This window comes from Synchiropus splendidus, chromosome 5 (genome assembly GCF_027744825.2).
Source record: "Synchiropus splendidus isolate RoL2022-P1 chromosome 5, RoL_Sspl_1.0, whole genome shotgun sequence".
NCBI lineage: Eukaryota > Metazoa > Chordata > Actinopteri > Syngnathiformes > Callionymidae > Synchiropus > Synchiropus splendidus.
The window spans coordinates 19,797,841-19,810,809 of record NC_071338.1 but is presented as its reverse complement, the minus strand read 5'-3'; the positions used below and the strand labels follow the sequence as shown (position 1 = coordinate 19,810,809).

Here is a 12,969-nt window from a genome sequence, read left to right as displayed (position 1 = left end):
ATGAGCATCAGTGGTTAAAGAATGGATTTTATTGGGCTTCAATCTCAATTAATCACACTAAAGCCAAGTTCATTCTAAACAATTTCAAATGATCAACACCAGAGACACCAATAATGCTTTCCTGATGCAAACAAAACAGATACTGTCAAGAACATCCTTTACAATAACTGGAGAGGCTCAAAAACAGGCGGAAACATTGAAAACATCATTGGCCTGTCCTGTGTAAAATGTGCTTTGAGACAAAAAATGTGTGATGAACTTATCATTAATCATGAGTTAACTCGCCTTTAATGTAATTGATAGTTTTATCCTTTAACAGCGCCAGGATTTTAGCTTTTAGATGAGCTTTATCACCAGTTTGGTGCATGATACTCAGGGATATTTCATCCTCAGCCGAGGTGGAGAAGGGTTTTAGCTCAGGAACACCTTGCCCAGGAGAGAGATGAGATCCTTCAATGTGGTGGAGCCCACATATCTTTGTTTTCTGTTCAGCAGCAGAACAGAGAGGCTCTGGGAAGACCAACTTCTCCACCTGCCCCCCTGCAGGGCACATAGTCGCTGTGCACTTGCAAATTTGTATTTGTGGTATTATAGGCTTTCTTTCACATTGTAAGAATTTAAGTGGGATTTGAAACTGAGCTTTTTCCCCCTTAATTTTTGCCCCCCTTAAATAACTGTTTTTACCCCCCACGTCCACCTCTAAGAAAATTCTCTCTGAATCCTACTTCATGTTTTCCTTCTCTTGTTCCTACTCATTTGTGTATCTCCAACAGCATCTTCACGTAAAAAAAAATAGTGGAAAAGAAAACACATCAGCCAGCATCTTTATTTAACCATTTTAAATGTGGTTAAACCAAAACCATCGTAATATTGGAGGACATACTTATTCCCATTCCCAAAATGGCTACATAGCAGGCAAGCTTCAACTTAAGCATGTTTGCTAGTCATCTGATCAATGTTTTCTTTGACCTCAACCACCAAGTCCGATGAATTTACGACAAGTTTTAGAACTGCACATTACGTAAACATTTGATTTGTATACGTTTGATTTATCGTCATGTATGACAAGATTCTGCTGAAATAACGTTATGAAAACTGTTACGGCACATTGAGGAAGCAAGTGAGACCGGTAAGTCTGATGTCTGGAATTAAAGGAGGACCCTTCCTGAAACAATCATAAACACAATTCAAAATAAAATGGCACACAATTATGTACATTTCTACAAATATTTTGGATATACATACACACACACACACGCGCGCAGACACACACACACACACAGAGTGAAGCCCTATAAACTACACAGCAGGGGCAGATGATGTCGATAGGAAAGACTTGCAGTCACACTTTACTGAAGGAGGCTTTAAACGAATTGAATTAGTATGACATCATGTAGTATGACTTTCTTTAAACAAGTTTTACATTTAAAAACAGTGTCCGAGTAAATCAATGAGTTCTTCTGGAAACTATTATCACACAGGTCACCAATGGCAAGGTTGTTTTGTTAAGCAAAATATTGCATTGTTGCTTTAAAACCATCATAATAGCAAAGATGGTCAAACTATCCAAGTCTTGCATGACATGTTTATGTCGTCTACTGTCGACCATAAATATCGGTAACTTGGTTCAATGTAGGGAAAGGGAATAACTAATAATGTCAATTTAAAAAGAGGAACTACAATATATGTTATTTCAGATTGTCCGATTGAGCCTTGAGCTTTCTCTCCCATAGTTTTTGATTGTCAGAAAAACCTTGTTTTCCCTTGTTGAAGGAGTTAGGCCCTGCTGATGTTGGCGTTTCCCTAAAAAAATAAATAAATAAATAAAATAAGAAAAGTAGGTTAGAACTCGTCAGAACATTCATGTGAAAATGACATGGAATAGATACCTATACAGAACATACCTGCCAATATTTTTCATCCTCATCTTTGCCTCTGGTGGCATCTCCTCCGGCTCACTCTGCACGCCAATGATAGAATTAATATTATTTATTACAGCACTTTTAAAACTGTGATGGCAACTTACATCATCACTATCTTCATTGAACACCGATGCCAATCCAGGTTTTTTGGGCTGGACTGCTGGAGTAGTCTCTTTTGGCTTCTGTGGAATAGAAAAGTAACAAAATGCTATTAATAAATAATAATAATGACTCTGTCATCATAGTTTACACCACTAAACTTACTGTTGCCCCAAGTTTAATTGATATTGGGTTGGACTTGATCTGACTGCTCATGCCAAAGCCTATTTTGGAGACTTTGGCGGGCGCTGATGGCTTCGATGAGGACTCATCCTCATCTCTATCATGGAGATGGAGGGACGAGCGCTTGGCTGTGGCTGTGGTTGATCTTCCTCCACCAATGCTACAAGACACAGGCTTAGTTTTCACTCTGCCTTCCTCCTCCTCCGGCCCTGCTTGAGGCAAGACAACTCAACAGGGTGAACCACAGTTTACTGGGAAGTCAATGGAAGCACATCATATCACAGTTACCTGTGTATCTGCTTTAGCCACACATCCCCAGTAAATTTGAAAACATGCCCTCAGAGCACATTGTGACTGAACTTAACAGCAAACTTCATAATAAACCAAACTAATTTGATAGTACGTTTTACATTTGGATTTTTTTTTCATTCAACGTTTCGGTTTTTGCTTTCAAATGGTGACTAACCGCTGCAAACATTGGATCTTTGCCGTTAATGTAACTCAGTGTTTACACTCGATTAAATAACGTACATTATAGCACATCAACAAATGGCATGCTACTCTGCGTTAGCTGTGTAGCATGCTAGCTCAGGGCTATTCTGCCATCTTTACCACACCGCTTCAATTGTATTTTACTGCACACAACAAAAACCACGCGACTGTCAAATAAGAAGATTTCGGCAACACAATGCTTCTGGTAAAATGGCACAAATATCACCTCTGTCGAAGGTGCGTCTCTGCTTGTGCTCCGAGTCCGCCATCTTTCTTGTCGCGGGTAGTTCCAGGTCTGGCCGCTGACCGCTTTATGGCGCTGATTCTTTTCCTTGCCAATGAGAACAACAGTACCGACACACGAAGAAGAACGGCGTAACATGACGGTTCGCCAAACAGGGAAAACAAACAGGTATGTCTGTTTCCAAAAGAGAACGGCAATAACCCAAGGTTTTTCTTATCTGGCTAAGTAGTGTGTCAGACCCATTAGCATCAGTTGTGCTGTCAGATTAAAGTAGTATCATGGCGAGGACGTGTTTAGCTTCCACGGTGCAATAAATAACCGATGTCTCTTACGTCTGGTTTTCAAAGTTGTACAGCTGTGATTCTGCTTGTCTGTCGTTTACACCTGAACTAGGAGTCCTGGACTGGAATGGCCGGCTTCTTATGTTCTACCCCGGACTATTTCCTGCAAATACCACAGATGCCAATCCCGTGTATACCGTTCTTTTCTGTGTTAAATCGATCACGAACTGTGGTCCTAGACATGGAGCTGCTGACCTTTTGTGCTTCCCTGCTTTGTAGTGACACATTTCCTGTGTGTGAGTCCAAATGTTTTGTGTGTTATCTGACTCAAACCTTGTTGTTTTCTTTTTACTGTCTTTTTCAGACGATGCTCCAGTTAGGATGGGGCAAACACTGTGCATATGTTCTCGTGCTGCTATCACAATTGACAACAAAAAATACCTATTTGTGCAGAAACTCGATGAAGGGTAAGCTAATGTGGACTCAGTTCTGTTGAGATCTCATGGTTGTGCTACTGCATTTGGAGATGGAAAACGCGTTTTTATTTGATAGTATGTGTAATAAGAAGACTGCAACATGCAGACTGGATAATACTTAAACATTCATGGTACTTAGTCTGTTTTATATTTATATATTTTAACTTCATTTTCAGTGGATTTAGCTACGTGGATCTGGTCGAAGGGGTGAAGGATGGCCGCTTTTATGCTCTGAAGAGGATACTATGTCATGACCGAGAGGGACGACAGGAAGCTCAAACAGAGGTTGAGATGCATCAGATGTTTAACCACCCCAATGTTTTAACCCTGGTCGCACACACCTTTATTGAGCGAGGAGGAAAGACAGAGGCCTGGCTCCTGCTTCCTTATATGCAGGTAAGGAGATTTCCTTGTTGGTGTCTAAGAGGACGTCACAGATACATTGTGGTTCGTCCTTGCAGAAGGGAAGTCTGTGGTCTGTTCTGGAGAAGCTGAGAGACAAGGGAAGCTGCATGCCAGAGAAACAGATTTTGCAAATTCTGCGGGGAATCTGCAGTGGCATGAAAGCCATTCACGAGAAGGGTTATGCACACAGGTGGGTCCCTTTCCTCCTCAAGTGAAATTCTGTTGACTTTTATTGAATTAACTTACTACTACTCAACTGTAGTGTTTACATCTTCAACCAGGGGAGCAATGGGGATCACCCTTGTTGTGACCAAGAATTGGTAGCGCTGAGTTACAGAGATGATACTATTCTTTTTATATAATATTTTATTTTAACACGATGCTTGCTTTTCTTTTTGATGGTGGCATTTCTTGTGTAATTTATCAGAGACATTAAGCCGACCAACGTTCTCCTGGATGAGGATGACAACCCGATGCTGATGGACCTTGGTTCTATGAACAAAGCCAGGATTGAGGTAAATAAGAAATGCTTTCAATAGTTCTATGATTTACCATTTAATTTAAACCATTCTTGATCCATAGACCATCAAGGCTTTAAAAACCTTGTCAGATGTACCTGTGTACAGTCACTAGCACGGAGATATTGGAGAAAAGCAGGCAACACTTTATCATCACCTTATCCTCTGTTGAATCCACGCTTTCTGAAAGTCAAGAGATGCCTCTGAAGGGCAACCACTTGACTCAGTGGAAAACCCTGGTGCACCCACAGGCCATGCGGAAAGCTGACATCTCCGTCACCATTGGTCGAAAAAGGCCACTTAACATCTGTCAGTATCTTCTGCCTCATAAGTGAGGACATATTGGTCAAGCTGGTTTGATGTTTTAAGATTTTTTTAAAAAAGCAACCATTGTTTTTTTGTTTTGTTGTGTGCTTTACTGAAATATCTGTTGCTCCGCCGACTTCCACCCCAGAAACTGAAAACTGAAAATGTAGTGGATACTACTTCATTCTTGGCCATTCTTTTTGGCTCTGCGTAGAACCAATGTACTGTGACAGATCTCTCAGGCCTGGAGTCAGTGAAGTATAATATGGATACAGCAATTTAATAAAATATAAAAGGCCTTGTGCAGAGTGTATCCCTGGTCCTCCACATAGGTCATCTGTCAAGACGCCCCATCCGTTTCTACTAATACTGTGTCTCACTCAACAACGCACCTAGTCAGTTAGTTCCCCACACACTGTCGTAGTAGATGGCCTGCAGTGGGCACTAATTTGATCTGGTCCTTGCTTATTCAAGACACTGTTGTGCAGGTGAGAGGAAGCAGAGAAGCAATGACTGTGCAAGACTGGGCGGCGCAGCGGTGCACCATCTCCTACAGAGCTCCTGAACTCTTCAACGTAGAGAGTCACTGTGTCATAGATGAACGCACGGATATATGGGTGAAGCTCTTTTCTAGTATTCTGTATTTTTATTTGTTTTCATTTTGAATGTTGAAATGTCAATTTGCTCTCGATGCAGTCGCTGGGCTGTGTTCTGTACAGCATGATGATGTTGGAGGGGCCATATGACTTGGTGTTCCAGAAGGGTGACAGTGTTGCTCTGGCTGTGCAGAACCCTGTGGCCATCCCTCAACATTGCCGGTCAGTTCTTTGACTGACCCCTGGAAATTAAACATTGAGTTCATTATATTTGTTGCCTTTGAGAGAGACTTATGTTGTGCTGATCTCCAGGTACTCAGAGGGCCTCCAACTGCTACTCACCTCCATCATGGTGTCAAATCCCCAAGAGCGGCCCAACATCAGCTGGGTCCTCGACCAGGTACAAGACTTGCAGAGTCGCAGCCCCAACACGCAAACCAACATGTTGTGATTCTTACTTTGGCACGTTACATTACTAACCTGGGTCTCTTGAGAATTGGACCACTGTCGTTTAAAAAAATATTTTTAAATCTGAATCATTTGAATTTAGCTACTTAAAAGTATGAATGTTAACACCTATTGTCTCACTTGTTTTCGGCCGTGTGCAAGAAGTGCCTGATATTCATTCCTGAGAATACCTATGGTGATGTAAAGTTCGTAAACTTAGAATGTCGGAACCAAATTCTTGAATCTTTGACTGCAACTCTATGGCATTCTAAATCCATGAATGGATGGGTTATAACATTTTAACTGTATATTTTTACAAACTGAAAACCTACAATTCTTCAAATTAATTTGTCAAAACTTATTCCTTTTATTCATTTTACTTGAGTCAGGATGACCCTTTTGTAATTGTGCCCTTTTTCTGCCTTCACCTAATGGCCTCCCTCAGTCACGTTTCTGCAATGCTGCTTTTGACCACCTAGTGGCGCTGTTTCTTCACAGCACCTTCTTGCCCGCCACGTCCTGTTGGTGTTATTTATGAACATATCTGTCCTAGGACCAAATAGTACTGTTAAACAGTGATGAGTTTTGTCACTTGCATTTTTCTTGAACTGTAGAGTTACTTCCTGATCTTATATAACTTGCAAAAATAATTTTATGCTTTAAATATTTAAACTTATTTTGTGTTATACATGAAAAACCTTGGGCATAGAAGGGCTCTTGAGGTGTGAATAAGGTTATAATTGTGCGATCTGAATTTTTAAACCTCTCGATTTGATGTATATGCTGTCTGAATTGTTCAGTTTATCTGCTGGTGATCACCTGTGAACTGGGTCACATCATTAAAAGGTTCAATTTCACCTACCTGGCATTATTTAAATAGATATGAATTGTTTGCAAATAAAATGTTACAGAAAGTTCTTCAAATGTTTTTCTTGTGTGAAGCCCATTAAATCAATTTAAAATCCTTTTGACTCAAGTTTTTGTCTTCAAGTATTTCCATACCAGAATCAGAAAAACTGTATTATTCCCAAGGGAAACTGTGTTATATGTATAAATATGTAGGTTTTAATAAACGCTGTTTGTTAGGGAACATAGAAATGACTTGCCTGTCTCCTATGTGAGAGATAGTCTAATGTAAATTATCCAGAAATGTGTGGTGTGTTTTCCCGACCGCTGGCTCCACCTTGCTTTGTCTATTCATCTTCATAATCATTTTTGTGGTCTGAAAAACATTTTTAAGAACACGTAAGATGAATAATGTGAAACATAAAAGACACTACCTGCTAAATTTATTGTCTATCTGCGCTCCCTGCTGATGTAATTACCTCTAAAAGGAACTTGTAGCTCCACATTAGACTTTCTCCTGCACGAATTTACAGTTTCTTTACACAGAAGCAGCTGGAAATCATCACCTAAATCACCGGTGTTGTGGTTTTTTACAAGGCTCGGTACCGCAGACTCCCCGGGGAGTGGCTTTATGACGACTCATATTCTGAATAATGTCACTGCACGGGAGCAAGGTCGTCACAGTGTGTGTGTGTGTGTGTGTGTGTGTGTGTGTATGTGTTTCACTCACGATACTGTAAGGTTCCGCTCGTCTGCCTCGTGTTTGTTCACCTCTCCCCGCCTCCCGGTCCCCCGCAGACCCCGCGCACAAACACACTTAAGCTCCATAAACCATCAGATGGCTTCATCGATTTGTCCGTGAATCAATTAATGAATTATTTAATTAGCAAAGCATTATGGGTCAGTTGACCGCGGCTCCCACCCTGCACTCATCCCGGCTCTCTCTAAATCACACCTTCCCACACGCATCTCCAAGATCTGAAGCAGCCACTCTGATCTGGACACGCTTGTTTTTGGTTACGTGACGCACGTGGAGAAGCAGAAGTTTTGCTGCCGCTCACGCGCTGCGTGTCGGGAAGTGCGGACCATCCGCCTCCGGCGCGGGGAGCGTGAGTTATGGCGGGCGTTTGTGACGGCGGTCGCTCTCTTTTCGCTCATTTATTCATCGGAGTGTTTGGGTTAAAATGCATGATGGCTTCATTAAAGGGGATCGGTGTGATCAGGAAGGGCATGGGCTGAATTACTGGCACGCGCCCAGCTCCATCCACATCCAGCGGGAGGGGGCGACAAACCCGCTCAGCTCGCTCATTTCATTAAGTGAGCGACGCGCCGCACCTAACTTCGCCCTCGGGGCCCATTATGGCGCCGGCCATTCAAAGACCTCCGCGGGACTGGTTGACTGACTGGCTGGAGATCCCCACGTCAGTTAGCTGATTGCATGGATTATATTGATTTGTAACAGCTAATTTCATCTGCGAAGGTGAGAGCAACACGCGGGACCCAGGAATTTCTTTTATTTATTCTGCCTTTATTTAGACCCCGGACTCTTTTGCCAAGTGATTAGATGAAATGGAGGCCCGCGATAAGTCTTTGAAAGTGGGAGTGTGGGCTGGGATCAATAGTTTTTTATTTGCCACAAAAGGTCACAGCAGGTTAGATTTGTTATAAAGGCATCCCAACGTTGTTCACCCAGGACAGCAGATAGACAGGAGCAAGGACGGAACCTGAATGACCTTTTTTTCCTTTAGAACCGTGTGGTAGGATTTAGAGTAGGTTAAGTCAGTGAAGAAAAACATTTATCGGGGAATACATGCCAAGTACCTGGATGTAAAAGGAGGTCGCCACATCAAGACCAAAGTGATGACACGCATGAAGAAGAATTAGTTCAAAACACTCTGGATTATTCATTTAATTTTCATGTCCGCTTCTCTGTGAAAGGTTATGTATATGAGCACTGTTCATCTGTCTGTTTGTAAACAGAATAACCTCAAAATGGATGAGCATACTTCAGTGAAGCTCTCAGGGCTGGTTAGAAAAGGTGTTACCTAGAAATGACTTGATTTCGGTGGTGCACTGTTGGTTTATTGTAAATATCCCGTCATCTGTTTTCATTGAGGCAGGAAACATATCCGATCATGTGACCAGCTTGAGCTAAAACAAATGGAAACCAGAGGTTTAGATCAACCAGTAAAAAAAGAAACTTTCATCTGACAATTCTGTGACAAAATTATGGTTACTGCCACCTGTATGAGTTAACTACATACATGTAAGAGCCACAGTGTGTTGCTGAAAAGAGCCACATCCAACAAACATATAAGGCTGTGAGGCTCACCTGAACAGCTGGTCATGTGGCTTAGCGGCAGTATAGCGGTTAAAGCACGTCCCTGTGTGTCACGAGGTTGCTGGTTCACGTACGACGTATGTCTCTTGTGCATGTATTTTTAAAATTCATACATTTTACCGTGATCCTCCTCAAAATATCAAGCGGCGTAGATAGAAATGTGTGCGCCATTTATTTCACTTATATATAGTTTTACGTGGCTCATGCCACCAATAACGTGGCCTCGGTCTGTGTGTGTGTGTGTGAGTGACACTGCAGAGTGGAGCTTCTCAGCTTCACTCCACTGAATTAAACAGACACCACGATCACAAAGAATAACCGGTGAAACTGTCACAACCTCTCCCTTTGACGTCACCGCCCAACCCACCTCGTCACATCCACACCTGCCTCCAATCTCCTGAAGGTTCAAATACCGGACCAACCTGCCAGTCTTCACCTGTTCGTCATCCCTTCATGGTGTGTCTTCAAGATGGAGGTTCTGCTGTTTGCCACTGCCCGCTGAAACCCTTGTCTGAGTTATTTTAACCGAACTTCCCTGCCTCAGAAATTCAGCCTGTCTGCACCCAACTCCACAGCCTGCACCTCCTGCACCCAACTCCACAGCCTGCACCTCCTGCACCCAACTCCACAGCCTGCACCTCCTGCACCCAACTCCACAGCCTGCACCTCCTGCACTTCAACTGCACAGCCAGCTTCAACCACTGGACTGCTGGACCCTCACCAGCCACTTGTCTGGGATCTCCACCACGACATTAGAAGACTCTTGCTTTTCTGCACAATTAAATATCCAACTCCTTCCCAGTCTGCGTTTGAGTCCCCTGCTTCAAACCCGTCACAGAAACACATGCCATACGTTTGGTTTAGGGAATGACAAAGTGAAACATGGAACTAAGTCATGTAAATCATGTTGATCGTGGATCTGATGACCAAGGATGGCAACTCACATCAGCATTGAACATGCTCCAAGCCGGGGCGTTTGTTTAAAAGTTAAACACGAGTCTTTGAACACTATTTTGACATTTCGCTGGAATAGCTCTTACTTTTCTGTCTTATTTCCTGTGTAAGCGATCATCTCAACAGCAACTTGACCAAAACCGCAGCCAGTTCAGATGCTTTTGGTGAAGAGCCACATGAAACTGGGCGAAGGCCAGGTCTGTATGAGAGATGAGATTAGATTAACTTTATTACTGGATAATATATGCTGAAATAGATGTTTTTAAAAGATATATGTTTTTTTTTATTAATCAGCTCAATGCTGAACCAAGTATTAATAACCAACTTTACAGTGAAAACATTGGAGTTATCACACTTGACAGTGGGCTCCGCAGCATTCTCTCCCTGACAATTCTGCAACAACTTGACTCAACCTACTCAACCTCAGCAACCTCAGGTGTTGTGGAGTGAAAAGAAGAAGACGTATTTTCACCATCAAAGTTGCCTGCCACACGTATATATATCTGTCGATGTCTTCCTGCCTCCTGTGAGCCTGGAACGAGACCTCTCACTCTCAATGCACACTCGTCTGCGCTTGACAAAACTCCTCATGAACGCCCCCATAATTCATGTGAAGAACGTGATCATCTGTTTAGCAAGTGCAATCCACTGGACAATTACAGCAGCGAGTGTTTACTGCCGTGTTCTTCTAAGTAGCGACTAATAGTGTGATGAGCAGTTCATCAGTGCTGATGAAGAGGATGGGCTGGCGAGGAACTCCTGGGCTGCCACCCTCCATAATGGTGACAGGGAAGAGTAGATTAGCTGATTACACAGCTCCCCGCCCACCCAGTGCCACGCGGGCGGCAGGGAGGGGCCTGCTGATGGATGGGAGGGGTGGGGTGGGGGATTGTGTTGTGGTGCCAGTGTTTATGTGACGACCGGCCCAGTTGTCGCTGAATGACTGAAGTGTCTTCATCAATTTGGAGCCATTACCATGTCAAAGGGAGAGGAGGGGGAGGCGAGAGGTGGACGTCCATCTGCATACTACAAGATCACACACACACACACACACTCTTGCACCGGCGCTGCCCCTCCCTCCCGGCCTGCAGTTTACCGTAAGGCCCTTTAATTTTCCTGAAATAGGGCTGTGACAGCTGTGTCATGCTGATGAGGAGAGTGGCAGCCCGTCACTTCTCATCTCTCTCAGCTCTGCCTCCTCCTTCTGTATCATCAGGTCTTGCTCCTCCTCTTCCATTGACGTAGCAAAGGGACAGAAGTAATAACCGGGAGCTGTTTTTTATTTCACCTGCACTGATTGTTATAGGTCCCTTTATCACCTGACCCGGCTCAATTATGCCAATTGGATGGTGGCGAGCGGGTGGGGGTGCAGAGGGGAGGGACAAGATGGAAGATTAAAGTGTTTGGCTGAAGGGTGTGCAGCGCTGGAGGGAACACCGATCATCCTGGATTTGTTTTGCTGGAAAAAACAAGACATATTTAAGTGTTCTTGAATTCATTTTCATCTTCAGTATGGAGCCATTTCACAAATGAGACCTGGATACCTGCGTGTGTTTGTTAGAAACGCCCACAGAATGATCACCTGCCAACACAGAAAACAAACAAAGCTAGTATCACATGACTTGTTGTTTGAGAGGTCAACAGCAGAAGAAATGGCTTTGTTTTCTTAAGTCTTATTGCACATAAAGATGCAGTACATTTTTACACCCAAATGATTTATCAGATTCAAGATGCGTTTATTTTTCATATGCATCTCCAACACAGGGTTTGCGATGCAATGAAAAGCTCAGGATGAGAGAAACCATAGACTCAAGGAGAACTCAAGGTACTAGTAAGATGCAATGCTAGTGCAGGGTAGATAAAGGTGCTAAACAGGTCAAAATGGTACAAAAGAATAAAATAAACAAACTACAAGAATCCTTCTTGCACAGTAAGTGCGATAGTGTTGACAGTATTTGGTACCTTCCGTGTGTGGAGTGGACCTCCATGCACCCACACAGGACATGTGATTCCCCCTGCTGCGACGCCACACAGGAAGGAAAACAACATTGAAAGGCCTAAGCTTATGCCTCAACATGCAACAGTGGAGGCCGCTTTTGTCTTCAGTATTTCCAATGTCAGTGTATGACATGATCGGAGCCAAGGCTGTTTGAACTAGTCAAGACATATGAAGACTTTATGAGCCTTCCACTGGTGGTAAAACAAAACAAGATAACAAACAATACACCAAAGGAAGCCATTTGATGCATCTTTGTTCTGACATAAGTTTGTTTTATTTCTTTATTTAAAGTGTGTGAAACAACTTAAGAAAGTCACCAAGCCCCGGCGACGATGCCTCCGCCCTGGATTGTATTAATGGTGCCCGCTGCTTTGATGCTGACACTTGGATAGATGGCTCTGCTCTTAACCTTCTTGTGAACTCTTGGTGCCACGCTGAACGACTCCGTGCTGGTGCAAACATCCATCCACTTCAGCGCCACTGGATCAACTCTTATTTAGAAAGGAAATAGAGAATAAACACCTACACTCATTCAGAATTAATATCGGTTGCAGTAAAAGTCTAAAGTTCAGAATAAAAAAAATGAAACACTCAGTCATTCTTTTGAAGCAATTGATGTTTTTGTGATGATGATCAAATATATGAAGTGCAACAACCAGGAAACTCTACAGTCCTAATGGTTTGTCAAATAAAGCAAGAGATCCATTAATTTATTTGCCAAGGTCTTATTCAGATCCTAAGCTGTGGACTAAGGCACCATTGAAAACTCCCTCTCCACCTTCACTGAAGCCAGCTGCTCAACCTCCATTCCAAGTTTAGGCGTGGTTTACTTGATCACTTTCTCACCCCTTAAGGTAGGC

At 42.9% G+C, this 12,969-nt stretch overlaps 2 protein-coding genes across 2 annotated transcripts; one reads left to right on the top strand and one right to left on the bottom strand.

Annotated features, from left to right (window-relative positions):
- Positions 1 to 6: 6 nt before the first annotated feature.
- On the bottom strand, positions 7 to 3,087 carry LOC128759407 (PEST proteolytic signal-containing nuclear protein-like). The gene is made up of 5 exons (XM_053866303.1): positions 2,923 to 3,087; positions 2,187 to 2,413; positions 2,027 to 2,104; positions 1,905 to 1,960; positions 7 to 1,803 (listed from the first exon to the last, which is right to left on the bottom strand). Exons 1-5 carry the CDS (start codon positions 2,963 to 2,965, stop codon positions 1,689 to 1,691), a joined length of 519 nt encoding a protein of 172 aa, XP_053722278.1. The 5' UTR covers positions 2,966 to 3,087; the 3' UTR covers positions 7 to 1,688.
- Positions 2,979 to 6,095, top strand: stk16 (serine/threonine kinase 16). The gene is made up of 8 exons (XM_053866302.1): positions 2,979 to 3,108; positions 3,586 to 3,688; positions 3,874 to 4,093; positions 4,159 to 4,292; positions 4,530 to 4,617; positions 5,415 to 5,543; positions 5,623 to 5,744; positions 5,835 to 6,095. The coding sequence occupies exons 2-8, from the start codon at positions 3,603 to 3,605 to the stop codon at positions 5,971 to 5,973; spliced, it is 918 nt and encodes a 305-aa protein (XP_053722277.1). The 5' UTR covers positions 2,979 to 3,108; positions 3,586 to 3,602; the 3' UTR covers positions 5,974 to 6,095.
- Positions 6,096 to 12,969: the final 6,874 nt, after the last annotated feature.

Coding starts and splice junctions, on each gene's coding strand:
- LOC128759407 (XM_053866303.1), bottom strand. CDS start 2,965: ATGGCGGACTCGGAGCACAAGCAGAGACGCACCTTCGACAGAG. Junction 2,414..2,922: donor GAGACGCACCTTCGACAGAG/GTGATATTTGTG, acceptor TGCCTCAAGCAG/GGCCGGAGGAGGAGGAAGGC. Junction 2,105..2,186: donor CAATTAAACTTGGGGCAACA/GTAAGTTTAGTG, acceptor TCTATTCCACAG/AAGCCAAAAGAGACTACTCC.
- stk16 (XM_053866302.1), top strand. CDS start 3,603: ATGGGGCAAACACTGTGCATATGTTCTCGTGCTGCTATCACAATTGAC. Junction 4,094..4,158: donor TCCTGCTTCCTTATATGCAG/GTAAGGAGATTT, acceptor TCGTCCTTGCAG/AAGGGAAGTCTGTGGTCTGT. Junction 5,745..5,834: donor GCCATCCCTCAACATTGCCG/GTCAGTTCTTTG, acceptor GCTGATCTCCAG/GTACTCAGAGGGCCTCCAAC.